Source organism: Amblyomma mixtum, chromosome 2 (genome assembly GCF_055824585.1).
Source record: "Amblyomma mixtum isolate Tamu chromosome 2, ASM5582458v1, whole genome shotgun sequence".
NCBI classification, from domain to species: Eukaryota; Metazoa; Arthropoda; class Arachnida; order Ixodida; family Ixodidae; genus Amblyomma; species Amblyomma mixtum.
The window spans coordinates 48,785,185-48,802,869 of record NC_143013.1 but is presented as its reverse complement, the minus strand read 5'-3'; the positions used below and the strand labels follow the sequence as shown (position 1 = coordinate 48,802,869).

Here is a 17,685-nt window from a genome sequence, read left to right as displayed (position 1 = left end):
CTTTCTTTGATTAAGAGAAAGCATTTGACTCAGTGGAAACATCAGCAGTCACGCGGCATTGAGGAATCAGGGAGTAGAAGAGTGTTATGTGAAAATATTGGAAAATATTTATAACGATTGCACAGATGCCATAGTTCTCCATAAAGTCAGCAATAAAATTCCAATAAGGAAAGGTGTCAGGCAGGGATACACGGTCTCGCCTATGCTATTCACTGCCTGTTTGCAGGAGGTATTCCGGGGCCTGAAATGGGAACAGTTGCGAATAAGAGTTAATGGAGTATACCTAAGTAATTTGTGATTCGCTGATGACATTGCCTTCCTTAGTCACTGAGGACATGAATTGCAAAGCATGATCAATGAATTAGACATGCCGAGCAGAACGATGGGGCTAAAAATTAACATGCAGAAAACCAAAGTAACGTTCAACAGCCTAGCAAGGGAATAGCAGCTCGGAATCGGTAGTCAGGTGCTGGAAGTAGTAAGAGAATAATGTGTATTTAGGGCAGGTAGTGACAGCTGATCCGGATCATGAGAGGGAAATAACTAGAATAATAAGAATGGGGTGGAGCGGATATGGCAGGTTCTCTCAGACCATGAATGGCAGTTTAACAATGTTCCTTAAGAAAATATTGGCGGGGGCTTAACTTTGGTAGGTTGCGAAAGCAGGTGTTTTATTCTGCATATGCAGCGCCTCTAGTCGGAAGAGCGCGGCGCGCCGTGGCAAGCGGCTGCCGTTACCCGACGAGCCGAGTTGGTAGCCCGTCTCTTGCTCCTGGTATGACGTCACGATGGATGGATGGGTGGGTGGGTGGGTGGATGGGTGGATGGATGGATGGATGGATGGATGGATGGATGGATGGATGGATGGATGGATGGATGGATGGATGGATGGATGGATGGATGGATGGGTGGGTGGATGGATGGGTGGGTGGGTGGGTGGGTGGATGGATGGATGGATGGATGGATGGATGGATGGATGGATGGATGGATGGATGGATGGATGGATGGATGGATGGATGGATGGGTGGGTGGATGGGTGGGTGGATGGATGGATGGATGGATGGATGGATGGATGGATGGATGGATGGATGGATGGATGGATGGATGGATGGATGGATGGATGGATGGATGGATGGATGGATGGATGGATGGATGGATGGATGGATGGATGGATGGATGGATAGGAGCGCCCCCTTTGAAACGGGGTGGTGCCAATTGCCACCATGCTCAGCTTTTCTTTCTTTACTATTTTTTTGTTTACTGTGTTGGCAATTCTCATTAAGATTCGCCATCATCTTTACCTACGGTTTCCTACAATTCTAACCTTATGCCACATCTCTGCTTTTCAGCCACCAATCCTCTAATCGCTTTTTGCTAACTTCCACTGCAGATCTATTTACATGACCATTGTTATCTTTAAACCCTAGGGCCTCAGGAAGAGTGACTGTGCCTGCATCGACATCCGGATGGACACCATCACATTTGATTATGAGGTGTTCAATTGTTTCCGCAGATCTACCACACACTGCACATGTGTCATCTTCTTCGTTAAATTTCTTTTCGTAGCTGCGCGTTCTAAGACACCCTGACCTAGCTTCAAAAAGTAGGGCACTGTTATCATAGAAAAATTCTTTCCTGATCTGCCTTTCCCGGTATCGATATAGCTCTACACTATATAGCTCTATAGATATAGCTCTATAGCTCTACACTATCTCTACACGCCATAATGTCACTAGCGCCTCTAGCGGGAGGAGCTGCGCAGTAGTGCCCATGCTAACCGCGCCAGCAGGGGGCCCTGTATCTCTGTCTGGCGCGACTTCACATGGTCACGTGACAATGGTGTGTGCGCGCGCCCTCTCGCGGCAGCTGCGCAGTGCGCCGTGGCAGCTGCCGCGAGAGGGCGCGCGCACACACCATTGTCACGTGACCATGTGAAGTCGCGCCGCGACTTCACATGGTCACGTGACAATGGTGTGTGCGCACGCCCTCTCGCGGCAGCTGCGCAGTGCGCCGTGGCAGCTCCGCTGCGCCCATGCTAACCGCGCGAGCTGGGGCCCTGTCTCTCTCGGTCTGGCGTGACGTCACCACAGAGGTGACGTAGGAGTGACGTCACGCCAGACCCGAATGGTGGAAGCGCCACGACCACGCTAATGGCTCGAAAGTGAGAGCCTTAAAAAGGTGGCCTCGAAAGGCAATATCAGGTTAGTGCTTACTGCACCCGACAAACTCGGTAAACTTTGCAGAGTGGTGAATGATGACTGCAACAGAAAGCTGTCATGCCCCATCAAGCATGGGAAGCCGTTTATGGCCTGCAGGACCAATGTGGTCTACCGGATTCCGCTATCTTGCGGAAAGTGCTACATCGGCCAAACCGGCCGTTGCATCAATGTTCGCCTCATGGAGCATAACAATTTGGCAGCCGCGATATCAGGTCCGGGACACTTGGCGGCACATTGCAAACGTTGCAAACATGATGACAAAAAATGTACCCCTTTGCTTGAGCAGACAAGTGTGATTTATGTCAGTGCAGATCAGAAAGAGCGGGAAGTATTGGAAGCCTTTCTCATTCACTCGGAACGGCAAACCTGCGTGAGCAAGCCAAATGTTTATCTGTGCACTCAAGATTTGAGGTTCTTGTATCGGGAAGTGCCATCTCGCATGCGATTCAAATGTTTATTTTTTATGCTCCTGATTGTCGCCTATAAATTCGTTGTTGTTCTCGAAAATAAAGTCAGTTGATGTCTAGCGCCTGTGTTATCTTTCTCTACCCTGTCGTCCTTGTTTTTTAAGCGCTACTACAATGTCCTTTTAATCGGGCTAATTGGTTAACTTAAATCAGTCCTACTTACTTGGGGCATCACTATGTCATCTCTTTAATTGGTTGTATGGTTACTAGCCAAAGTACAACTGGTCTCGTTTGAAATTCCCGCACTGTGACGTCACGATCATTTCGACCAATTGAAAAGCGTGACATTTCTGTCGACAACAACTGCTTACAACGATAAGGCATTAAAGGCATCCGCCTTAATATATTAGACCAACTTGGACTCCTCTATATTTATAAAGCACGTTCCTTTCCGTTTCTTACTCTCACCAGGGATGAGCATATGTGCAGTGTCTTCTTATGTATACTGCTGTTCCTTTCTGACATAAGGTTTCCAAACTAGTTTTCATGGAATAAAAAAAAAGCATTCGCTTAAAATCACGGCTTTTTATGTTTCACCTTCGTTCATCGCCTTCTACCGCAATATGCCCAGAGCTAGACATACGGCACTAAAAGCGAAATTAGATACGTAACATGTGTTTTCGGGTACTTTTAGGTGAATATGAAGGTATAAATTTTATTTCAGTGGATACACTTCTACAGATGAAGCCTACAAACGCGGTTATAAGTACAGCTGACGTGAAGCGGCCTGGGTATTAAGGCGAAAGCCTTTAATGCCTCATCGTTGTCCAGCAAAGGTGTCACGCTTTTGACGGGTGTCCACCGAGATCTGTGAAATAGTTACTGCGTAATTTCCTTTCCCCAAATACAAATTTAATTTTCTTCCTTACGGCCCCTCTTGCTTCTTTCACTCCGATTTCCTCCCTTCCTGTAGGGCGCGGTTCAGGTGTCCTTCGAGATGACAGAGAATTACTGCGCATTTCCTTTCCTCAAAAAGCGTTGCGTTCAAAGGGCAAGGCATCGCGCCGAACAGGCGGTGGCGTTCCGTGGACTCCCTGGCAGCGCTAATGCTGTCGCCTTCCACTCTCAGAGGTGAAGCTTAAGCGTCATTACCTAGCTGTCCATTAGTATTTACTCATTAATCAGTAATTAGCCATTATTTAGAAATATGTCATTAATTAGTAATTAGTCATTAATTATGTGTAACGTCCTCCAGTGGTGACGTCCCCAGTGCCACAGAGGCAGTGAAAGTAGTGCGAGAACACTTTCGCCCCTACAGTCAAGGTGTCCCCTGAATTTTTCTTTATGAAAGAATAAAGCAGGGGGTGATGCCTTTCATTCTTGCACGAAGGGCAAGAGCAGCAGTGCTGTTCGTATGAGCTTACGCAGCTTATAATTTATTTATGAGGTGAGAACACCACAGCTATGCCCGGCGAAATTCGACTCTATGTCACTTCCGCGCCATGAAATTTCATCGATTAAGAAGACGGTGCAGCCTTACCTTCACAGTAAACAAGATCGAGTAGAACCCAATTAAAGTCATGCGAAGTTGTGCCTGCAAATATAACAGCGTGGAGGTATCCTCAGTCAAGATTTATCGTTCGGTAAAATGTATACAGATATAGCTGCGATCACCTTAGCGCACCCGAAACGTGCGCCACAAGAAATGCGCCATAGTGGCGTAGTAGATACGACATAGGGAGGCTGGGCCCCGCCGCGGTGGCTCAGTGGTTACGGCGCTCGGCTGTTGACCCGAAAGACGCGGGTTCGATCCCGGCTGCAGCGGCTGAATTTCGATGGAGGCGAAATTCCAGAGGTCCGTGTATGTACGATGTCAGTACACGTTAAAGAACCCCAGGTGATCGAAATTTCCGGAGCCATTCACTACGGCGTCCCTCACAGCCTGAGTCGCTTTGGGACGTTAAACACCCCTAAACCATAAAATCATAAAACGTAGGGAGGCTGGGCTTGGCGACGGGGAACCAAATCCTGCTGTGCCTGCCGCTTTTCGATATAGGCGCCACCCAAAGGCGCCTGCGTGCGATGGAGTGTCAGTGAGCGTTTAGAACCCCAGGTAGCTCAAACTAATCAAGAAACCACTGCTGCGCCCTCTCTCACATCCCATTCGGTGGTTAATTAACTTTTTTTATTTCTACAGATTAGTACACACACTGCGGAATAAAAACCGTGCAGCAGTGAGAGCGCAGGGACGCTCCAAAGCATTCAAAAATGGCGCCACAAAACAGCGCCTCCGCAGTCCACTGTAATGCTTTGCCTTTCACTGCGTAAGGATTCGCTGGGCTAGTTCTTTCGTTTCTGGATTAAAGAGTTAACTGCGCAAAAGGGTTAGGACACCAGGGAGACACATTCACGGCACTTAGAAGCGCTTCTAAGTGTCATGAATGTGTCTCCCTGGTTAATTCACTGCGTCCTCCTCTTATCTTGAACCCTCCTTTCTGCGTACGAAGTCTTGGGCTCGTCATCTAGGAAAAGTCCTTTGGAAAAGCCCTTTACCTCACCTTTTTTATGCTTGAAGTGCGGGCTCAATCATGCCAGCCAGCCACCCAGCCGACCAGTCATAGAGCCGGGATATACTCTAGAATCTCCGTTGCTACAGAAACGCCAGATAATGCGCCCAGCAGAAAGAAGCAGCTGCTATGGCTGAGCGCCTCTCGGCCGAGCTTCCTTGTGACACCGATGCCACGAATAGGACCCAGAGAATCCCTCTGCTTCGCGCAAAAAGTGGTTTATGGTTTGTGGGTGTTTAACGTCCCAAAATGACTCAGGCTGTGAGGGACGCCGTAGTGGAGGGCTCCGGAAATTTCGACCACCTGGGGTTCTTTAACGTGCACTGACATCGCACAGTACACGGGCCTCTAGCATTTCACCTCCATCGAAATTCGACAGCCTCACCCGGGTTGCAACCCGTGTCTTTCGGGGCAGCAGCCGAGCGCCATAACCACTGAGCCACCGAGGTGGTGGAAAGAAAATAAAATAAATAAAAAAGAACTCGGTGACTTCCGGCACGCTTGCTGTAACACAGCTCGGTTAGTAGGGGCCTCTGCCATTTTATAACTCCTCCATGTCCCCCCTTTATTTCAATTATGAAGAGACAATTCCCATCTTGACGACGAAATGGGGTATTCTGGCTTAAGCCTCGAAACCCTGTTCCCTCTACGTATGCTAAGTGGAGTTCTTTGCTACAGCATGCATACGTACTGTAAAAAAGTGTTGAGGGCAGTAGCAAAGTACAGCAGGTGCATCCGCGATCTGCTGCATCATCTGCGCACATATTATCTTCGATATGCATCAGGCATGCTCCCCTCTGTAGGGCCTGACTCTTAGTGTGAGTTTTGCCCTGCAAAGGGAGCATCGCCTAAGTCCTTAATGAAAAAATAATCAGCGGTTCTTACTTACGCGGAACTCCTTTTCTTTTATGTCTTGGAGGTGTTCCTTTTCCAGAGGCAGCTGAGGAAAGGGAGATAAAAATCTGAAGGTTATTCTTACTAGAAACAAAGTGAAAGAGAAGAGCTCACATGCGGTAACTAGTAAAATAACCTTGAAAGAGTGCAAGGATTTTTCCGGTTAAATTGAAGTAGAAATCATCGCTGCGAACACTATCACCCTAAATAAGTTTATTTGATGTGGCAGAACTCCTTCCATAACCCTCTATTTACCCTAGGCCTGTCCCAGGTTGGTCACATCATCCCCTCAAACAACCCGGGCCCTGACTTTCTGCTGTCCGTGCTACGCTTGCCTTCACTCGGTACCCATTCCGTTGCCCTAAGGGACCACTGGCTATCTTCTCTTCGCATTACTATCCCTGCCCATGCCAATTTCTCATTTAGTTCAACTAGATAATGACTTAACTTGCTCCCCGAAACATTTTTTTTCTTTTTCTGTGTCTTAAAGTAACAGTTAAGGTAGTCCTTTCCGTACTTCATTGCCCTGTCCTCAGTTTGACCCGGAGCCTTGCTGTTAACCTCCATGTATGCGCTCAATAGGACAGTACTAGCAAGATAACAGTTGTTCTATACATTGTTCTTGATGGATTCTGGTGAGCTGCCATTCATGATTTGAGACTGCCTGCCTGATACATTGCACCTCATTGCTATCCTCCTAGTTATTTCATTGCACCTATCCGTGTCGGGTTTTACTTCGTACCCAAAGTGGATGCACAACCTAACAACTTCCTAAGCATTCCTGCCCATAGTAAACCTCTGTGTCCTCTCGAGACTATTTGTTACTAGATCAGATTTCTTGAGATCTTAGACCCACTGTTTTTCTGTGCCTGTCTCGGTCCATTACCATCCTTACAATTCGACCCCTGAGTAACCTACAGAGGCAGTATCATCTGTGAATAGCAGATTACTAAGGCATTTTCTATTACCTTATTTCAACAACTCTTGCCAGTCCAGTTCTCACAAGAAAAATCGCGCCACGTACTAAATCGATAGCTTTCACGACACTGTTGACGAATTCTGATAACAGCGACTCAGTGCCCGTGGCACCCTCCGGGCTTGTGACATTCGGGGAGTGACTTTTCATGTCTGCGGCAACTTTATTCTTACAACAGACATCGAAATAAGGCCAGTTTTCGGAATAAAACAAAGTTCATTGTCTCGCAGCCAGCCGAAACCAAGGAGCCCATATGAATGTTTTTTTTTTCTGCAGTTAATCAACGGTAAATTAATAGCGTTGCTATTTTACGCCTGAAAGGTGACTATAAGCCAGAAGAAAAAAGTGGACAGATCCTTTTAGTTATTTTTAGTCGGTCGGTCGGTCGGTCGGTTGGTTTATGGGGTTTAACGTCCCAAAGCGACTAAGGCTATGAGAGACGCCGTAGTGGAGGGTTCCGGATATTTCGAGCACCTGGGGTTCTTTAACGTGCACTGACATCGCACAGTACACGGGCCTCTAGAATTTCTCCTCCAAAGCAATTCAACCGCCGCGGCCGGGATCGAACCCGCGTCTTTCGGGTCAGCAGCCGAGCACCATAACCACTGAGCCACCGCGGTCGACGTCTTCTTCGGGTATCGGGTGAATTTAATCAGGACCGACCTAGTTTCGTTTCTTATTACTCTATTCGGGCGAGTTTCAAAGCTAGAGCGCTAAGGGCCCCAATGAGCTAAAGCCCTGCGTCGGCGTACGTGGTTTGAAAATCCTGCTTCGTCGAGCGGGTAGTTACGTGGAAAAGCGGATTCACTGATTCGCTGAAATAAAAAGAGTGGTTAAGAGGAATCTTTTGGGTCGGGAGCCGGGCAGTCTAATTGAACACCAGTGAGCAACGTTCGTTGAGTGGGATAAATGCAGGCCTTGTACGAGCACATCACACCACACAGATAGACGAATAGCACTACGGGAACACTTAGATTACTACACTAATTAGCGCCGAATTAACGTGGACGAGGGTGTGCAACAACGCAGCATGTGATGGCAATGGGCGCGTCGATGTCGCCAAATGGTGCGCCAGGGGTCCCGCAAGAGATCGTGGGGACCCTCTAACGCTACCCCGTCAGAATCTTAAGGCGAACTAAAATTTCCCCCATGATTTTGGTTGACATGCCATCTAGAGTTGAGCCATCGTACGCGCCATGATTTGGATTACATAACAGTCAGCTTCGGTTGATGAGTTCTTCCTCTTTTTTTTTACTATTTCTGCTTTTTTGCCGTCTTAACTACTTCTCTTTTCCACCTCCAAATTTCGGCGCAAAGGGACATGACAGTTAGTTTGTCCCTTTGATGGATATACTTGCTACACACTTGCCATGCTTGACCTACCAAAAAATTCAAAAAAATTTGTGGATGTGCGTGTAGTGCGTCCGTCTTTTCTGTCATCGTTGTCGTTATTCGCTCTGGTAGCCCTCGTCTTCACGCTGAGACCGATACTTAACAGAGATGTAATATTCCTCGAGACTGCCCACGCCCCAGCACATGCTCTTTTAGCAATTTATTTTAGTAATAACCAGCCAAACAATGCAAGCATTTTAATGTACGGCGTAAATAATGGGACAAAGGTGACATCTGTTACGACTGATAAGCTGACGCCGATGTCCTTCGCAGCTAAGGAAATCTATTGTGCGGTTACAATTGTGAAATGCAAGTGGGCAATTTAACTAAATTTGACAATCGCGTCACCCGAAGCTGGGCTTTGATCTTACATGTTCGCTGATGAACCCAGCCAGGAACAAAGAAGTGACGTAGCAAAAGGATGTGGTAATGCAGTTCCAGCCCAGGAATGTCATCAGCTTCATCTTCGTCTCTTTATCTTTCTGTAAATGGGAAAACCGGATAAGAGTGGCAGGGTGACCCGGAACACTTGCGCTATACGGGTAGTTTTTGCAGCCTACAGCAAGCAATGCTTTCCCGCTGAACAAGTCTGTGCGCACCTAAATCTGCAAAATCAGTTGACCGTGCAGCTACATGCTGAGAAAACTTTCATGTTGGCAAGTATTCATCAGAACTACATGTACAGGACATTGCGCATAAGTAATTGAGCCTGGCTAGTACAGCCCTTGTGCCCCCTCCCAGCTATACCACTACACTTAAAGAGAAGCGGTAATTTCTAAGGCACATTCGCTGTGAGGGCTTATGAGCCAGAACGGTGGAGAAAGCGGATTTTACCTCATTTATAATATTTTATAATATTTGCTTTTCTCACATGTGTTCTCTGCAATATGAGCTCAGTTGAGTTTGAGGTTATTGCAATTTGGCCATGCAGCACTGCCAAGGTTTCGCCGCAAAAAGGAGAGAAGTAACTGTTTTCCTGCTCTACTGTCCAAAGTACGCACTTCAGAGAAAGATTTACCTGGAGGTCCCTCTCTCCAGGTTAGGGCTCCCGTTATCTATGCCAGTGTTGTTATCGTTCGGAGCGAGCGCCAAAAGATTTGCTTTGAGTTCAATTTGTGGGAATCTCCATGATTACATAATTGCAACTGGTAGGTTGATTTGCTAACTCCTTTAAAAGTCTCGGAGTTTTTTTTTGTTTTTTTTTTGTTTTTTTTTAATTATTGTTATTCTCGCCAAAATGTTCTTTGTTATTTCACTTCATTCTTCTGTCGTTTTTCATGAATACATTTTTTCAAAATTCACGTTTAATCCTATGAAAATTTTCTTATGTATACCACTACACCTTGGCCAATCCCCCCACGTGGGTATGTGCCATTATAAAGAGGTGAAGAAGAAGAAGAAGACGAGACCCTTAGCACCCCAAAGCTACCGCAACACCAGAAGCACAGGCAACGACATAAAATGCTTGTTCATTACAACAACAGATCATAGTACAACACTTGTACTTTCAGAGGAAAAAAAACCCAAATACATTCATCCCAAGGCAAACAGACATTCCAACGCTTTTTAGGGCAGTATTAAAGCAAAATCATTTTATGCACTTGAAAAAAGTAAATACCTTTCAGAGCGCTTGGAAGGAAGGAAATGCACTGAATGGCTAGAAAAAAAAATTCAGGGGGCACTTTGACTCAACGTTTTTGACTCACTTTGACTGTCTAAAGTGCGTAGAGGCGAAAGCGTTTTCCGCACCACTTTGACTGCTTCTGTGGCACTGGTGGCGTCACATGTAATTGAGTACTAGTTACTAAGTGACGACAATCACTAATTAATGGTTAATTACTGATTTGTGCCTGAATACTAATTAACTGCTAATTAATGACGCTTGATCTTCGCCTTTAGGAGTGGAACGCGACAGCGTATTGTAGCGCTGCCAGGGAGTCCACAGAACGCCACCACCCGTTCGGCGCGATGCCTTGCCCTTTGAACGCTTTTTGAGGAAAGGAAATGGCGCAGTGATTCTCCGTCATCTCGGTGGACACCTGAACCGCACCATAGAGGAAGGGAGGAAGTGGGAGTGGAAGAAGACAAAGATGGCCCGTAATGAAGAAAATGAAAATTGTATTTGAGGAAAGGAAATTACGCAGTAACTGTCTCACACATCTCGGTGGAGTTCACCCGTCAAAATTCAGGGGGGCACTTTTTTTTACCTAAAGTGCGGTCACTGATCTGTGGTGTAAGCTTCGCCTCTAAGAGTGGAACGCGACAGCGTCTTGCAACGCTTCCACGAGTCCATAGAACGCCATTGCCCATTCGGTTCTATGCCTCGCTCGTCTATAAATTGGTTTTTGAGGAAAGGAAATGTATCTGTCTCTCATATCTCGGTGGACACCTAAACCTCACCGGAAGGAAAGGGAGGAGGATGGGAGTGAGCGAAGACACCGTATTCACTAGACGCACCTTTGTTCTTCCCAAACCGTCGAGCTGGCATGGCGGAGTGGATAGCATGCTCGTATCACACTCCGAAGACCGGGGTTCGATTCCCGAGCTCGACCAATTTCTTACTCGGTTTTATTTATCTATATGCCCTGACTAGAAAAGTTAATCAGGCTAATTGATTAATTAAGCAATTAACTAAGCTCAGTCCCACTAGGATCATCACTATATGATCCCTTCAATTGGTTGCCTGGGTACTAGCCAAAGTACAATTGGCCCCGTTTGAAATTCGCGCACTGTGACGTCACGACCGTTTCGACCAACTGAAAAGTTTGACATTTCTGTCGACAACTGCTGCTTACAACGATGAAACATTAAAGGCTTTCGCCTTAAAATGCCCAGGCTTAGCTTGGTTAAGCCAAGAATGCGTTGCATATTGCGCGGTCTTTTTGCGCGAGGTATTGCTTGGCGGCACTCGATTTTCTCAACAGCTTTTCCTCCGTGACGTATGGATGGATGGATGGATGGATGGATGGATGGATGGATGGATGGATGGATGGATAGGAGCGCCCCCTTTGAAACGGGGCGGTGGCAACCGCCACCATGCTCACCCGTCCTTTTTATTTTTTATTTTTATTCTCTTTTCCTTTTTTTCTTTTTGTCACCACGTGACGTGACGTCACCAAACAACGTGACGTCACGTCACGTGGTTTGGTGGCTGCCCGGCCGCGCCGAAGAGGTGAACTGAGTGATTGCAATATGCTACGCATAAAAAATGATAGTTTCCGAAACATGGGCTAGCTAGCAGACCATTCCATTTATTTCTGGTAATGGCCGCCGCGGTGGCCCAGTGGTTATGGTGCTCGGCTGCTGACCCGAAAGACGCGGGTTCGATCCCGGCCGCGGCGGCTGGAATTTCTTTGGAGGAGAAATTCTAGAGGCCCGTGTACTGTGCGATGTCAGTGCACGTTAAAGAACCCCAGGTGGTCGAAATTTCCTGAGCCCTCCACTACGGCGTCTCTCATAGCCTTAGTCGCTTTGGGACGTTAAACCCCATAAACTAAACCAAACCATTTCTGGTAATGAGGGATGGTGATTTGAGAGCTCAGGGACTTGATATGATAGTAACTGTGTGCCATTGTAAGCTGTTACACCACTGTGTGGTTAGTCCTAGTAGTGTGCGATTTGTAAGCTGTCAGGCCTGTAGTTTGTCCCATACATTCTTGAAGCATAAGTAGACAACACAAGTAGCGCCAATCAAGCAAGGTTCAATTTCTACTTCAAGAGTAACAACAATCCTTGTAAGGGCTGCGGCGCGCCGCGCAGCTATTGCAAGCCGACTGATCGCAGCTGATGAACAGGTGGGCGCGAATGAGAAATTGGTTTTGAGGAAAGGAAATATCGCAGTAACTGTCTCACATATCTCGCTAGACATCCGAACCGCGTCGTAAGGGAAGGGATAAAGGACGGAGTGAAAGAAGAAAGGAAGAAAGAGGTGCCGTAGTGGAGGTCCCCGGAATAATTTAGACCGCCGGCGGATCTTTACGTGTGCTGACAACGCACACCCCACGGGTGCTTCTCTGCGTTTTGCCTTCATCGAAATCGGACTCCCTTCTGTGAAAAGTAATCTTGATTCTATATCATAGTGCTCGCGCCTGGTCGGTAAGCGGGAAGGTATTTGATATAAGTCTGGAGAATACCATTAAAAAAAAAGTCGAGTGTATTTAAGACAAAATCCCTCCATCAAAGAACGCAAGACTACTTATTGTGTTGTGTGAGCGTAGGATTCTGTGGAAAGGTCGGTTCCATCGTCTTAGTAAACGCGCCCGCAATTAGAAATAGCTCCAAGTGCACAAAAGTAGGCGGGTAAGCTCTGTGCTCTCAAACTGAGTCTTCCTAAGTAACGCAGTGTCGTCTCTCGTTTGCACCGTCCGTCTTAGCTGGGGCCTGGTGCATCATCACAGGCTTAATCCTATCAAACTTCCTAACTTTGTCTTTTAGTAAGGAACACCAAAATGCCAACCGCTATGCAAACCTTTAGATTAAACAAGCTAACTGCACTAGCGACAGCAAGATTAATTGCATTATATTATTGGCGTTAATGGTCCCTTGCAGCAACGAGATTGCTGAAGAACTAATTTTTCTCTTGCACTCTATGCTGTATTCAAATAGCCACCAAAGGCAAAATAACAAAACTGCGTTTTTATGAAAGCTAGACTACCCGCGCGCACATTTTCCAGCGAAAATCACGTAGTTGACTGGAAGCTCATTTTTGTGCTTCATTACAAAAGAAAAGCAGCTTTCGTCACGGCGCTTCCTGTGTACTGCAACAGTACGTATCCTCTTCGTATAATGGAAAGGAAATGCTCTGAAAGCTTTAATATTAACTCTGGAGTTTTCCTTTTATTGAGCATTCATTTCATGGAAGAGCCGCTGTCGAAATACAGCTAGACCTCGAAGGACGTATGCGAAGACAGAAAAAAAATACACATTGCACAAACACGTGAAAACTAATCAAATGTCTCTGAACAATCGCTTCCCACTGATAGCCATTCTTGGTGTTGTAGGTATAAATGGCTGCGGTTTGAAACTGCATGATGTATGCTCTTCTACTCGCAATTAAAAGACAAGCATATGCATTAGGGGCAGAATTAAGGGTGCGAGTGAAAAGAGAGGGGGAATTTCACATAGGAAAACAACATAGTCGAAGAAGCTTCAAATGAAACTATCACCCACCCCTCCCCCCTCCAAACTGCCCTTCCAAAAAAAAACCATAAATCCTTCCCTGTTAAGCACGCCGTTAAGTCCGACATGTTAGGGCTCGCAACGAAAATCAAGGAAAAAAAAAAGCCGCGAAAGGGCACAACCTCTTTCAAAATACTTAATAGGCACACAGAAATTTCCACAGCCTTTTTAAAGGAACAGAACGCAAGGAACTGTCTAACGACAGACTTATAGAGTACAAGAATGACCGGTTTTTGAGAACGGTGTATGGCGGGTTGACACCCGAGCGGACGCAGTGCGTACGTGTTCGGCATGAGCTCCCGCCTTGAGACCGTTTTTCGGTGGATCGCGCTGTGCCTTGGTCTTGCTTTTTGTGGGATCGTCTGCAGGAAGTTGCCCTGTACCTGCGGACACCATTTTTTGGCAAGTGTTCCCCCTTTCAGGGGTTTTTTTCACGATTTGTACTCGGCCACGGTGCGGCAAAATTAGGCCTAATCTCTAGGCTGAGCCGACGCCTGCGGCGCCGGGCTGCAGAGCTGTGCCTTGTGGTTGTGGGCCTTTGCGAGGCTAAAGATGATGGAGTACTCCGTTGAGGGAGAATCTATAACGCCCGAAGAATTCGAGGCGGGAGAATGGGCCTGGGTTTTGAAGGCGCAAGATCGCTTCAAGAAGACTGTACGAGGACCACTCCGAGAGTAGGCCTACCGAGAAACAGGTGGGCAGCGACGGGCGCCAGACGCACGGAGCAGCCCAAGTCAAGCGGGGGAAAGCGCCGGTGTGGAAGAAACGGGGACCGTTTCTGAAGATGCCAGCCAAGGATTTCAAGGTTGTGTGCCGGCCCAAGAATTGGGACTTGGTGGTGGTGGTGGAAACTTTTATTGCCAATGATGTAAATCGTGGGGGCGAAGCCCCCTACATGGCACTTGGATGCCTCCTCAATGTGAGGAGGAGGCACCCTTGGGACTTGAGCATAGTGACGCCGAGAGAGCTCGGATGTGCCCTGAGAGCGGCAGCGGAGCTGACGAACGCGACTGCGGTGGAAGAAGACCTGGTGCGGGTCAATGAGACAAACAACACGATGACGGTGAGCACGCCGTGTATGAATCGTAGTGGGGCATATGCGAATGTCAAGACGCTCAAGCTGGGCGGTCGTGACCTTGAGGTTTCGGCGTACGTGGCGGCGCCGCAGAACTCTGTGCGCGGAGTAATTTACAATGCGCACAACGGATGCCCACTGGCAGAAGTTCGCGCAGGATTCTTGAAGAGGAATGAAGACATGGATATTTTGGATGCCAGACCTTTGGGCAAGTCAAAGGGGATTCAGATCACATTCGGGGGGAAGCGCGTTCCCCGGCAAGTCGTCTCTTGGAACTGTCTGTACGCTGTGATCCCATATAGGGAGTTAGTCGAGACCTGCTATAACTGCAGACGAGTGGGACATCGGGCGGACGTTTGCTATCGTCCGAAGACTAATCTGTGTCGCCGCTGTGGGAAAGAACATCCTGCACCACCGGAGGGAGAGTCGCTGACCTGCACGCCGGACTGCATCGTGAGTCATGGGGCGCACAGCACGGGAAGTCGGAACTGCAAGTTTTGCCTAGACCGTCAGCAGCCGACGGGTCTGCTGCAGAGCAACGAGGACAAGAGCCAAACTGGCAAGGAGGAACGGCGTTCGAGGCCCAGGAAGCGGTCATCTAGCGGTGCGAGAGGCGATAGCAAGAGCAGGGACCGGTCAGCTTCGTTCCCGCCACTGCCCGGACCCGAGCCTGGCAAAGGAGGAGGGCAAGGTTCCGGTCATGGAAGAAGCCCAAGTGCCACGAGGAAAAAGGTGAGCTGGCCCAACGCGGGCTCCCAAAATGAGACTGCTCGAGAGAAGGAGCTACAAAGGCAGGTGCTGCAGCAAGCGGAAACTATCAAAAATATGGAAGCTAGGATAGCAGAGATGGAACGCGCGCTTAAAACCGGCAGAGTAGAAAGGGTACAGACGCCGTTGGCTCAGGCCCCACAGCAAGCGGCGCAGGCGAATGCTTCTCGCGTGGACGATAACACAGCTATGGAAGTGGAGAAAGTGGACAATCGGGGGACGGTCAAAAGGCCACCTCCGGCAGATGAGGGAGCTCATGCAAAGAGAGTAGCAGAAACTTCGGCGGCGGACACGCCGCAGCCAGTAGCTAAAGTCACTTGTCTTAGGAGGGACATGCTTACCCTTGCGGATAGAGTAGGAAAACTGGAAGAAAGACAGGATAGTTTGGAAGGTCGGGTAGACAGGATCGAAGCTAGGCTAGGCAACATTGAGGAGCGCCTTGATGACACCAATGACATGCGGGGTTTCCAGACCCACGTAATGGACATGTTTAAACAGCTAAATGCTATGCTAGAGGTTATATTGCCTCCCGTAGTCGGCCAAGAGCCGATTTTAGTGAACCTAGGGCCTCACCATGGCCCTTCGCCAGCAAATTGAGGTTTGGCAGTGGAACTGCAGGGGCTTCCGTCGCAAGCGGGGGAACCTGCAGTTGCACATACAAAATCTGGATAGTAAGCCGGACATTATAGCTTTGCAGGAGGCTAGCGGCTCGGTGAAATTACCGGGATTTAAGACATTTACACCACCAGAGATTGATCGAGGGGGCGTATCGAGCGTCTTCACGGCCGTGCTAGTCCATCGCAACACCACAGTGAATCAGCATACCACGGATAGCAGCAGGGAGGACTACGTCCTGCTGGAGATTTTGCCCAAAAGAAAGGATGATAAGAGTCTATTTGTTCTTAATGTATACTCTTCTCCAAAAGATAAGGGGGTGGGCTTGCCAGACCTCCTGATAAAGACGCAACGGCTAGCGGCTAGGTCTCAACTCATCGTGGTGGGAGATTTCAATGCGTCTCATCCGGAGTGGGGCTACATCCGAGCCAGCCCGAAGGGAAATAAGCTTTGGAAGGTTGCCCACAACCTGCGATGGACGATCTTGAACAACCCGCTAGATCATACCAGGATAGGCAACAGCGTGAGCATAGACACCTCTCCAGACATCACATTTGTGAATGGTATCAGGCATGCACAGTGGGTAAACACGGGACAGCCACTGGGAAGTGATCACTATATCCTTTCCACGGTATTTAGTGCTGGTAAGCACAAAGACACGGTGAAAGGAACTCGAGTGACGGAATGGGACCGATTTCGGAAATATAGGAATGACACAGTGAACGGGGAAATCGAGGACTTAGGAGCCTGGATTGACACACTCAAGCAGGCCGTGAAGAGTACCACAGAAGAGGTTCCGACGGAGGAGGAGGGCTTTACGGCTGACTCTAGATTGTTACACATGTGGGAAGCACATGCGAGTCTCCTTCGGAGGTGGAGGAAACAAAGGCATAATGGTGTCCTCCGTAGGAAGATGGCCAAGCTAGAACGAGAAATCGAAACCTACACATTGGAGTTGCAGTGCAAACAGTGGGGGCAGATTTGTGACCGGATGAATGGGCAATTCGGATGGAAAAAAACATGGCAGTTGTTGAGGCACCTTTTAGACCCGGCGGCAACCAAATCTGCGCAGAAGGGGCAAATGGCTAGGTTAGTGCATCGGTATCAAGGCACGATTGAGGAATTTATACATGAACTCCGAAGTCGTTACATAAACAGAGAGGCGGGCGGTTGCTTGCCGGATTACTCGGGAGAGGAAAATCTTGAATTAGATGCAGACTTTACGGTGGCGGAGGTGGAGTTTGCAATGGGCCAGCTTCGTACCACGTCAGCAGCGGGTCCGGACGGGGTTACTAATAAAATGCTGAGGAACCTGGATTTCAAGTCAGTGGGGGCACTCACGAATTTGATGAATAAATTTTGGGCGGCCGGGGAGATTCCGCCAGAGTGGAAGCATGCTAGGATTACATTTACTCCTAAAGCAGGGAAGAAGCTCTGCATTGAGAATCTGCGTCCCATCTCGCTAACGTCGTGCTTGGCCAAATTGATGGAGCATGTAGTCCTGAACAGGCTTCAGGGTTATGTAGAGTACAATGAGTTGATACCTGAAACAATGATTGGCTTCAGGGCTAATTTATCAACGCAGGACGTCATG

At 48.1% G+C, this 17,685-nt stretch overlaps 1 protein-coding gene across 2 annotated transcripts in view; it reads right to left on the bottom strand.

Annotated features, from left to right (window-relative positions):
• The window catches only part of LOC149359261 (uncharacterized), a 51,891-nt gene that overhangs the window by 2,548 nt on the left and 31,658 nt on the right, over positions 1 to 17,685 (bottom strand). The window contains exons 5-7 of one of the 2 annotated variants that reach the window (XM_089571553.1): positions 8,827 to 8,937; positions 6,083 to 6,133; positions 4,167 to 4,220 (exon numbers count right to left, since the gene is read on the bottom strand). In XM_089571553.1, coding sequence (XP_089427679.1) covers positions 4,167 to 4,220; positions 6,083 to 6,133; positions 8,827 to 8,937 — 216 coding nt within the window. The remainder of the gene's footprint in view (positions 1 to 4,166; positions 4,221 to 6,082; positions 6,134 to 8,826; positions 8,938 to 17,685) is intronic. The other variant, XM_089571554.1, reaches the window with a different exon arrangement.